At 29.4% G+C, this 11,074-nt stretch overlaps 2 protein-coding genes across 4 annotated transcripts; one reads left to right on the plus strand and one right to left on the minus strand.

Moving 5' to 3' along the window:
- The first annotated feature begins 1,527 nt into the window (after positions 1-1,527).
- On the plus strand, positions 1,528-8,676 carry LOC115721853 (transcription factor bHLH92). The gene is made up of 3 exons (XM_030650939.2): positions 1,528-1,941; positions 2,049-2,351; positions 6,316-8,676. Exons 1-3 carry the CDS (start codon positions 1,579-1,581, stop codon positions 6,412-6,414), a joined length of 765 nt encoding a protein of 254 aa, XP_030506799.2. The 5' UTR covers positions 1,528-1,578; the 3' UTR covers positions 6,415-8,676.
- On the minus strand, positions 6,788-8,792 carry LOC115721854 (small ribosomal subunit protein uS19x). 3 transcript variants are annotated; one of them, XM_030650941.2, is made up of 5 exons: positions 8,584-8,792; positions 8,409-8,494; positions 8,165-8,313; positions 8,000-8,057; positions 6,788-7,191 (listed from the first exon to the last, which is right to left on the minus strand). In XM_030650941.2, the coding sequence occupies exons 2-5, from the start codon at positions 8,409-8,411 to the stop codon at positions 6,943-6,945; spliced, it is 459 nt and encodes a 152-aa protein (XP_030506801.1). In that variant the 5' UTR covers positions 8,412-8,494; positions 8,584-8,792; the 3' UTR covers positions 6,788-6,942. The 3 variants fall into 3 exon arrangements, with proteins under 3 accessions (XP_030506801.1, XP_030506802.1, XP_030506800.1); XM_030650942.2 differs by having other exon boundaries at positions 8,579-8,783; XM_030650940.2 differs by lacking the exons at positions 8,409-8,494; positions 8,584-8,792 and having other exon boundaries at positions 8,165-8,322.
- Positions 8,793-11,074: the final 2,282 nt, after the last annotated feature.

Consider the following 11,074-nt stretch of genomic DNA (forward strand, 5'->3'; position numbering starts at 1 on the left):
TTGCTTTTTACTCCTTGGTGTCGAGGGAACCCTTCTAAACATTTTTCCTTCCATGGTTTGCGAGGAGAGACCACTGCCATCTCCTTGTGGCAATGGTCACCGAAACTGGAGAGCACTGCCATTTCCTTGTGGCAGTGGTCACTTATCCCTCTTTTCTTGTGGTTTTACTGCCATATTGACTTTATGCATAAACCCAAGTTATTTTCATGCCCAAACAAGTCAAGTCCTTGTTGGTTTCCTTGGCGGATTGAGGTTTTTAGGGTGAAAACGCTCGCGCGTGCCCATGAACCCTAGTTTGGGCAGACTTGGGTGTGTGAGTCCTGGCGCCAAATGGTTAGTTGACGTTTTCGAGCCCTCTAGAAGTGTCATGGGGCCCTAAAAAAGGATGTCTTGATTTACTTAACATTTATGAGTTTTGGTCAAAGTCGCAAGGTTGACTTTTTTCGATTTTTCAAAAATCGAATATAACAACTAGTTTGTTTAAAAAAATATATAATGAAATTTTATAATATATATATATGATTGTAAATTACTCTTACTAATATATATGTATATTTTATAGCTCTAGTTATATTTATATAACTTTTTAACAATATTTTATAGATAATTATATAAAAAAAATTGTTAACGAATTGAATATTTACTTATAAATACTTAAATTTTTATATTACATCCAATAAATGAATTAATATATAATTTGTTATGTTTTAATAATTTTAATTTTAATATTATAATATTTAATATTTTATTTAAATTTTATTATTATGTTAACTTATTTATAATTGATAAATTCATATATTATCATTATTATTATTAATAAATTATAAAGTTTTGTAATATGTCATGTCGTGGTTTTCGGGTTTGCTGCGTATCGTAGTTTTCGAGCTAGTCTATTCATGTTTACGTGTTGTGTCATTCGTACTTCTCATGTCATATCCTATTTAAAAACATATTTTTCGTGTCGTGCATACCAATTTATAGCATCACGCTGTGCTCAAACCCGTATTTTTTATGTCTAATCATGCTTTTATCTTTCGGGCTCATGCCAATTTCGACTCATATCAAAAATTTCGGTCAGCATTTACAAGACTAGTTTAATTGGATTGATTATTTAGTTAATCTCAATTGTATTATTACGAGAATAACATCTATATATATACATACGAATGTTTCAAGTAATTCTCAACCACTCATTACTTGTATTTTGTGCCTAGGACAGTCGATGACTAGTACTAGGGGTCACCAAGACACCACTTATTTTTAGTCAAAACTGTTGTATGAGGGTTAAAACCGGCTCACTTGGACTTTTCGCCCTAAAAGTAAACATTATTGTTAGCATTATTTTTATTAAACAATGCCCCCAAAACACAACCTTGGACACTAAATCTCCTAATTTGACCAAGTCTTTTATCTCTCCTCTCTCTCTCTCTCTCTCTCTTCTGTACATAATAATAAATAATAAAACAAATAAGACACCACTTTTGAACCTTTCACGTGTTTAGTATGTATTTATTCAGAAAATACATAACATATAACGGCTACAAGCTGACTTGTTGATTCAAAGAAAGGGAGAAAAATATGGATGTGTTTTTCTCAGAGGAGTTTTTCTCTGGCGATGCTTTGTGGTATAGTGAGGCCAATATTACTACTACTCCGATGATTCCAAGCGCTTTTGAAGTGTATAGAGAAGAACCCAAAAAGGGTAGTTTTATGCAAACAAGTTGGATTAATAGTGATAATAAGATGAACCTCAACAAAAGAATGATTGATTTGTTGAGGAGAAGAAGAAGTAGTAGTAGTAGTAAGTATAATATTAGCCATGTTGATCATGAACATGAGAAAGAAAGGTGTTATAGGCACATGATCAATGAACGAATAAGAAGAGAAAAACAAAAACAGAGCTATTTCACTCTGCATTCTATGCTCCCTGTGGGAACTAAGGTATACCGAAATTTAATATATCACAATAATTTATATTAATTTACTGTCAAGAAATTCTAAATGATTTTACACAATTATTGAAATTATTTATTGGTGTGGATGTGCAGAATGATAAGAATTCAATTGTTCAGATTGCCACAATGAAAATTCAGGAACTGGAGACGTACAAGGAGGAGTTGAAGAGGGAACAGATGAAGCTGAAAGAGGCTTTAATGGAAAGAAATATTAATATTAATAATAAGAATAAGAATAATAAGATTAAAGTAAGAGTAGCTAAACCCATTAATTCTGGGGTTGATCTTATGGTGGAGGTTCTTAATTGCTTGAAAAGGTTGGGATTAAGAGCTATTAATATTCGTTCTCATTTCTCTTCCGATGAATTCTATGCTGAACTTGATATACAAACTGAGGTACGTACTTATATTACTTCTCTACCTCTCTAACTCTAATTCTCTTTTCTTTTCTACATTTCTATATTGTTAATTTCTCATATTTTTGTTTAGAAAATTACACTAAACTTTTTTATGTGTAAAAATTATATATGCATTGTGTAATCCTTTCACTAATATTCTACTTAAGATTCTAAGAAAATAAAGTCACTTAAGCAGCCACTAATTGGAGCTTTTATTGTATTATATTTGATATCATAATTAAAAAAACTTTTTCTAAACAAAATTAGAAAATTATTTTAAGCATGTTTGGCCATATTTTTTAAAAATAATTTTTAGATAAAAAAAAAACAAAAAACAAAATTTTGACAATAACAAAATGTTATTTTCTATTTTAAAAAATATTTCATTTTTGGTCAATATTTTTTTCTCTATTTTATCTCACATTAATATACTCATTATTTTTTTCATTTTATTTTCTCTCTCATTATTTTCTCACTCATTATTTTTTCACATTATTTTCTTTCTCGTTATTTTCTCTTGCATCGTTTTTTGGTATTATTTTCTCACACTTTTTCTCTCATTATTTTTTCTCTCATGACTTTCTCCCATTATTTTTTCTCTCTTTATTTTCTCACATTATTTTCACACATTATTTTCTCTCTCCTCATTTTCTCTCTCATTATTTTCTCTCTCATCATTTTCTCTCTCCTCATTTTCGGTCTGAGTTCATTCCGGGGTCTGAGATCTGGGTCTAGGTCTGGGGACGGGATTCAGGATCCAAGGTTGGGGATACGATTTTGGGGTTTGGGGCTAGGCCTGGGTCTATGTTCGATTCTGGGGTCGGGATTGAGGCTGGGGTTCGGGTCCGAATCAAGATCGGGGACCAGTTCCGAGGTCGGGTTCGGGTCCTAGTCAGGGGCAGGGGCTGGGTCCGAGTCCAAGATGGGTCTAGGTCCGGGTCTGGGGCAGGGGACAAGGTTCGGGGTCTATGTTTGGGGTTGGGGCTGGGTTCGATTTTGGGGTCCAAGTTCGTGACGAGTACAGATCCGGTGTCGAGGCCAGGTCTGGGTTTGGGTCCAAAGTCGGGGATAGAATCCGCGGTCCGAGGTCAAGGTCGGGGTGTGGGTCCGAGTTTGGGTTTGGGGTTTGGGGTGGGTACGGCTCTTGGATCAAGTTCGGGTTTGGGTCCGGGTCCAGTCCATAGTATGTTTCTGAGTCTGGGGTTGGGGTCCATGTTTGGGTCTGGGTTCGGGGTCCAGGTCCAGTTCCTAATTGGGACTTGCTCATATTAGGGTCTCAAAGCATTGAAGTATTTTTCAAAAAATAAAATAAATCAAAAAATAAAAATAAAAATTATTTTTTTGAAAACATTAACCAAACGCAACTAGGTTTTGAAAACTTTAAAAACTATTTTTTAATAAAAATAAAAATTCTTCTTTAAAAACATTAACCAAACGTGACTTCTGTTTTGAAAACTTTAAAAATTATTTTTTGTTCTTAATTTTGATAACACATTTTTAAAAATAAAAAACAACAATTTCAAACATACTCCTTAACACTATATATATTAAAATGGAAACTATAATACTATATTAATATATACATTTGCAATGTTATCGACTAATATTCAAGCACATTTATATTGAAGGTAAAACATGGTCAAAACTCAAAACTAAAAGGGGTATATCTTATATATTTTGTGCACGAATACAATATTTAAGATAAAAGGTAGCGATCCCTACATCTCAAATGTGAACTATTTTACTAAATTCGTATGAAATTTTTACTTTATTTTACTTTAATGATAATATTAAATTATGTACTAAAATTTACACTATAAATGATGTTGGATTTTAAATTTACTAATTTAGCGTAAAACTTTTTTTTTATTCTAACTCTTATTTTATTTTATTTTTAAAAATAATCTTACATTGTAGTACATAAATTAAAATTTATATAATATATTTAAAAATACAAAATAACAATAACAAAAATACTATATTAAATAAAATAAAAATAACATAACACTAAGTTATAAAACTAAAAAGAACAACATAAATAAAAATAAACATTAAATAAAATAATAATTTAATAGTCAAATTGATTACTTAAGAATCTTAGCTTTGAAGAATATTAAAATATTAGCTCTATGGACTTAAAGTATTTTGTGAATTTTGATATTCTTGAGATGCTTAATATTGTTGTGAGCTCATTTTAAAAATGGTCGAGTATATTAACATCAAGTATAGAATTTTAATAATTTTTGTAAGAAAAAAAATGTGTAATGTTTAATTGATTTAATATATATTTTATTTTACTAAATTATTTTAAGATTTTAAATTCTTACTAATAGCTAGTAGCCATGATATAATTATATCATAAATTAGTTATTTTAGGTTATTAAGTAAATAATATAAAATAAGAGATTTTTCAAGTAAAATATATTTATTCAGTTGGATATTTGGTGTGATATTTGGTATAAATTATTGGATTGAATAATTAGTAATTTTTCTCCTTAAACTTTTGACAATATTAATTTTGCCCTCTAAAATATACGGCTTGTTAAGAATTCCCCTGAAATTTTATATTTATAGAAATTTAGTCCTTCTATTAGGTTTCGTCCCATTATTCTATTTAAATGTTGACGTATCTTTGTAAATTAGCAACTTTGCCTCCTAAACTTTGACAATTATCAAATCATACCCCTCAAAATAAATATGATAAAGATTCAACATCTTTTTTTTTAATAAATCTTAAAAAATTAATTTAGATCTTAAAAAAATTATTTTGAATGATTAAGAAAATTAAAATTTTAACACTAAGTAAACGATTTAGAAAAATATTATTTTTTATTAAAGCAATCATTTAGGAGGAAATTGCACTCTATCTCCTTTTTATATTGTCCTCTTTTATTTTTACCCTCTTTTTTAAAATCTATCATTTTTACCTATTTTTTTAAACATTGTACCAATTTTGCCCATGTTACTTCAAGATACTCTCCATGTGACTCTCTTATGTCAGGGTATTTTGGGTACAAGAAATATAAAAAGAGATATGTTTCAATTAAATATAAAATTAGAGGTAAATTTGATCAATTGATTAATAAAAGTGGTATTTTTTAACTTACCCATCATTTAGACATTAAAGAAAATATATTAATAATTGAATTTTGTAAAAACTAAATTTTACGGGAACAAACTTGAGTCTATTTTATTTTTCTCAAAAAATGTAGATTTGTTTAAGTAAACATAATATTTTTTTTTCATTCAATTTCTAACTTTTTTTTAAAAATAATTTTATATTTTTATTGAATTTTTAATTATTTTTTTTTATTTGTTAAGATATGAGTTTATAAATATAAATTAGTTTGATTTTTTCTTCAAAGAATTTTAGTTTGTTTAAATTTTGATTTATTAAGATACGTGTTTATAAATAAAATAAAATTTAAAATATTTTTTAAGAATAATTTAGGTTTTTGTTTAAGTAAAATTAATATTTTTATTAAAATTTTTAATCATTTTTATTATTTTTCAAAATTAATATAATATTATAATTTTAAAAATTATTTTTTTTAATTAAAGGGGGCAAAATTTTGTATTGGTCAAAATTTAAAGAATAAAAATACTAATTTTTAACAATAAAAGAAACGGAATTTAACGATGTATAATTATGTAACTGATATATTTTAAGAAAAAATTTGAACAAGGCAAGGGACAAAATCAAATAGTACCGAAAATTTAGAGGGCAAAAATATTAATTATTGTATTGGAATTGTTACACCAAAACTAAAAAATTCAACACCAAATTACTGGTAGGTATTAGGTAATCATCTGACCATTACAAGCGCAAGAAGAAATGTAATAAATTAAGGCTACAGTCTAGAACAAGTACTTTTATTTGATACTAAATACACACGTGATCTTTTAGTTGAAACTTAATCTCTCTTGTTATATTAATAAGGTCAATTTTCACTATTTTAAAGGTGGGAGCAGCTGAGATTGAGAAAACTATGCAGCAAACGCTCTTAGAAGCAGAGTGGAAACTTCGTTCTGCTTATTTCTTGGAACCTTATGTTGCTTGATCATATATGCATGCTTATTTCTAGAGACTTTTGCCGCAAATTTCAGAATAAAAATATATATTAATTTGATATTTGAATTTACTGCAACATACACCAAAACATTAATAAAGATGACATGGCTTCCCGCAACACATTGCACAAATTATCTCAACAGTTAGTTCCAATATCAAAACAACCCAAAGGCTTGCATTTACTGTTAATTTGTTGTACTTTTAGGAAAAATTATTGATCAAACAATTAGTTCAATTGTTCACAACAAATAAAAACTGTCAATTTACCAGATTGTGTGACAATTTTAATCAAGTAAATCGTTTCTTAATTCTTCAGCTGTATTCTACGGAACGTAAAATTTAATTTTCATTAAAAAAAAGTATAGGGTAAAAAAGGAAACTTCCAATATTTAGGCCATGATCAGAGTCTAAAGAGCAAACTTAATGGTATTCAAAATCTTTTAAACAACAGAAATGGGAAACAAAAATTCATGTAAGTCTTCAAAACAAAAATACTGAATATGCAAACTGGCAGCCTTCACTTGAGAGGAATGAACCTAGATGAATGGGTAGCACCAATACCTGGTCTACCGTGCTTGACAGGCTTGTATGAGATAGAAAACTCAGCAAGGTAGTGTCCAATCATCTCAGGCTTGATCTCGACCTGGTTGAAGGTCTTGCCATTGTACACACCAATGATGCTTCCAATCATCTCTGGTACAATAATCATGTTACGGAGGTGAGTTCTAACTGGTTCTGGCTTCTCACCAGCTGGGGCTTCCCTTTTCTGCATACAGAGAAATTTGTGAAGGAAAAATACAACAAAATTCAGTTCATATTAAACATAACAAGAAATGCGTGTTCCTTTAACAAAATATAGCACATTAACTTCCATTTAACAATCTACAATTTGAGCTATAATCACAAAAAAGAAGTAAAAATATGAGTTCGACCACATTTTCATTTGTCTTTAACAGTTCGACCAGGAGACCTGCAAGTGCCAGTGGCAACAAGTTTTAGAGTATAAGGGGATTCAAACCTTGAAACGACTGCCTACCAGCAATTGCCAACATTCTACATTAACCCTTGAGTTTGACCAGTAACATTATATAATGCCAACAACACTTGCTCATACACTTAATGTATTGTGAAATTTCAAATTACCAGGACCCATCTAATGTAATACATTGAAACTAAAATAAGCATATCTAACTGAGAGTACTACTCCTTTTTTCTCTTAAGTTTCCACCATCAATCACAAGGTAAATATACATATCATTATCCATTCAAGCAGAGGACTTTACACATTTCGGAAGAGCTAACCAGAGTTCAAACCTTCATTAGAAGACATACCTTATTCTCCATGAAATACAAAAACTAAAAGTATCGTTACCAAAACACAAGTTAAAAACAAAATATACTCCTTTGAAAATAAATCACTACAAATTTAAATTCAACATACAACACACTACTGTTCCAACACTACCACACTTTCAACTAAAATTCAATGTACAAAGCTGGTAAATATGTTTAAAATAGAAAACAGTCATTTACAAGATACAGAGTTAGAAAGAAATGAATTCAAAAAATCATACCGCCTTCCGGAGCTTCTTGATCAAAGCCATTGGCTTACGCTTCAAACCTCTCTGGAACCTAACATAATTACCACCCATAAGTTCGAAATTTATTACACATTTTTCTAATACAATCATTATAAAAACAACAACAAAAACAAAACAATTTCTGCACTGAAGAATTACCTTCTGCGAGCACGAGCAGTGAAAAGCTTGACAAGCTCATCGGTAGACATGTCGAGGAGAGCATCCAAATCAACTCCCCTGAAAGAGAACTTCTTGAACGTTCTCTTCTTCGGAACTCCTGCAACAGCAACATCAGCTTCAACTTCGGCCTGAAACATCAAGACATAGCAACAATGTTAGAATTTGTAATGAAAACGAAAAAGAAATAAAGATGAAAGCTTTTCAAATTGCAATATTAACCCACCATGATTGCAGCAGCTACTCTCGGAAACCTAAATTCTTAGTTGGAGACGACGGAGCGACGACCCTGCCTGAGATTTTTCCAGCGAACTAAAAGAGAGAGAGAGAGAGAGAAAACCAGAGGTGAGAAAGTATCTCATGCGGCACAGGGAGAAAAACATAGTAAAAGATTACCTTACCTACGGCGAATGCAACTGCGTGTACGACCGGCGAAGAAGATCGTCACGTCTGGGAGAGAATGTACAGAGAAAAGTGATAATGGAAACCTAAAAGCGGCACATTGTAGTGTGTTGTGTTCTTATGTATGGTTCTAGTTAGGGTTAGGTGAAGAGAAAGATAACAGGAGGCCCAATAACATGTGTAAAGCCCATATGATTTGTTTCTCAATTCTATGGCCGGCCTTCGTTGGGTTCAATTAAATGGGTTAATTTTTGGGCATTTTACAAAAATACTGGATTTGGGATAATACTTTTCAATTTTACTGCCACACGGCAGAATTTACATTTATACTGTTCTCCCCTTTTTTTTTTTCTTTTATACTGTCAATACCAAAACAAAAGTATGAGGCCTCCATCTTTGACAATCACAGACATAACCACCACAACAACACCAGGACAACCGGAAAATAACCATTAATTCCGACAAGATTGAACAAAAGCAGTAAAATCGACGTCAATAAATAATCATGGCAAAACAACGGTAAAACAACACTAAAACAATCAAACAAAACAAAAGAAAAAAATGATTAAAAAAAATAAACAATCTGCTGCACAACCTCAACACCAGATGCAAAATCAACTATATTTGCAAGTCTATTCCTAGAAAATTATAATAAAAAAAACTACTAAAACAACACTGAAACAACACAAAAACAAATGAAGCAAATATAACTACTTAGAAAAATATAAAAGAAACACACACCTCAAAACTCTCTTGTGAGTGAGCTCGTCAAATGTATTTATAGGAGAACCAGAAGAAAAAAACCACAAAAATAGCCAAAGAGAACGAAGAAGAAATGTATTTATAGCCTTCATCTTCCACACTCACAGACAGAACCATCACAACAACACGAGAACACCCAGAAAATACCTATTAATTCCAGCGAGATGGAGCAAGGGCAGTGAAATCGGCATCAAATAAATAAATCATGAAAAACAACAGTAAAACAATACTAAAACAATACTAAAACAAATAAAACAATAAAAAAAATGATCAAAAATTAACTATGTTGTGCACATCCTCAATACTAAATGCACTATATTTGCAAGAAAGTTCTGGAAAATTAGAACAAAAAAAAAAACCACACTAACTCTTATATTTTCAAAAAAAACGTAACTAAGAACTTCAAAAAATTAAAAAAAAAAAAAAAAAAAAGAAGAAGAAAAGAAAAGAAGATGAAGAAGAAGAACTGAACATGAAAAAAAATAAAAATCATGAAAAACAACAGTAAAACAATACTAAAACAAATAAAACAATAAAAGAAAAAAATGATCAAAAATTAACTATGTTGTGCACATCCTCAATAATAAATGCACTATATTTGCAAGAAAGATCTGGAAAATTAGAACAAAAAAAAACCACACTAACTCTTATATTTTCAAAAAAAACGTAACTAAGAACTTCAAAAAATTTAAAAAAAAAGAAGAAGAAAAGAAAAAAAGAAAAGAACATGAAGAAGAAGAACTGAACATGAAAAAAAATAAAAAAGTTATATGTTGATGGAGAGAAATAGGGAGAACTTGAGGAAGTAGAGAGTGAAAAAAATGAAGAAGATGATGAATAGTAAGAGAGAATAATGGAGAAGAGAGATTAAAGTGAAAGAAATGAGTTTGAAATATTTTAGGTGACATATTTTTATCATCAATTTCAATTAAAAAAATAATAAAAAAAAATATATGTCACTAAAGTGACAACACAAGTCACATCACACCTTTATACCTTTAAAATATAATATAATTTTAATTAAAAGAAAATTAAAAAAAAAACCCCACTGCACACGTTTTTTAAGATTATAATATATATATATATATATATTATGTAAAGTTTGCAAAGGCAGTATACAGCCAGAAAAAAAAACAGTACAAAAGTAAATTCCACCGTGTCACAGTACAAACGAAAAAAAAAATGGAAAAAAACAGTAATGGGTGTAAATTTCCCTAATTTTTTAGCTGAAGTTGAAGAATATTTTTTTATAGATTATTTCACAAATAAACAAAAACAACAAAAAAATTACAAAAATACAATGTTACGGAATTTTAAATATTTTTACAATTTTTTTTATTTTATTTGTAGAAAATATGGTCTTTTTGTGTTGTACTCTTGTTAATTTTTTGTTATGTGTATGTTATATTTTGTTGTTGTTTTGATGTTATTTAGATGTTATTTGTATGTTAATTTTATATAGTTTTCTTGTTGTTTTCGTGTTCTGACTATGAAAAATTGTAAAAATGTAAAAAAAAAATCTTTAAACGTAAAAATGTAATTTTTTTATAAAAAAAAAAATGGTGTCTTATGTAATTATCATTTTTTTATACAGTAACTAAATTTATCTTCAAATAAATTTTAATTTAAATATACCTTTTATTATAAGTATTGTATCCAAATTGTCCTCACACCCTCACATAACTAAGATATAATTTCAAACATAATAGATTTGTGTTCTTTGGAAAT

This window comes from Cannabis sativa, chromosome 9 (genome assembly GCF_029168945.1).
Source record: "Cannabis sativa cultivar Pink pepper isolate KNU-18-1 chromosome 9, ASM2916894v1, whole genome shotgun sequence".
Taxonomy (NCBI): Eukaryota; Viridiplantae; Streptophyta; class Magnoliopsida; order Rosales; family Cannabaceae; genus Cannabis; species Cannabis sativa.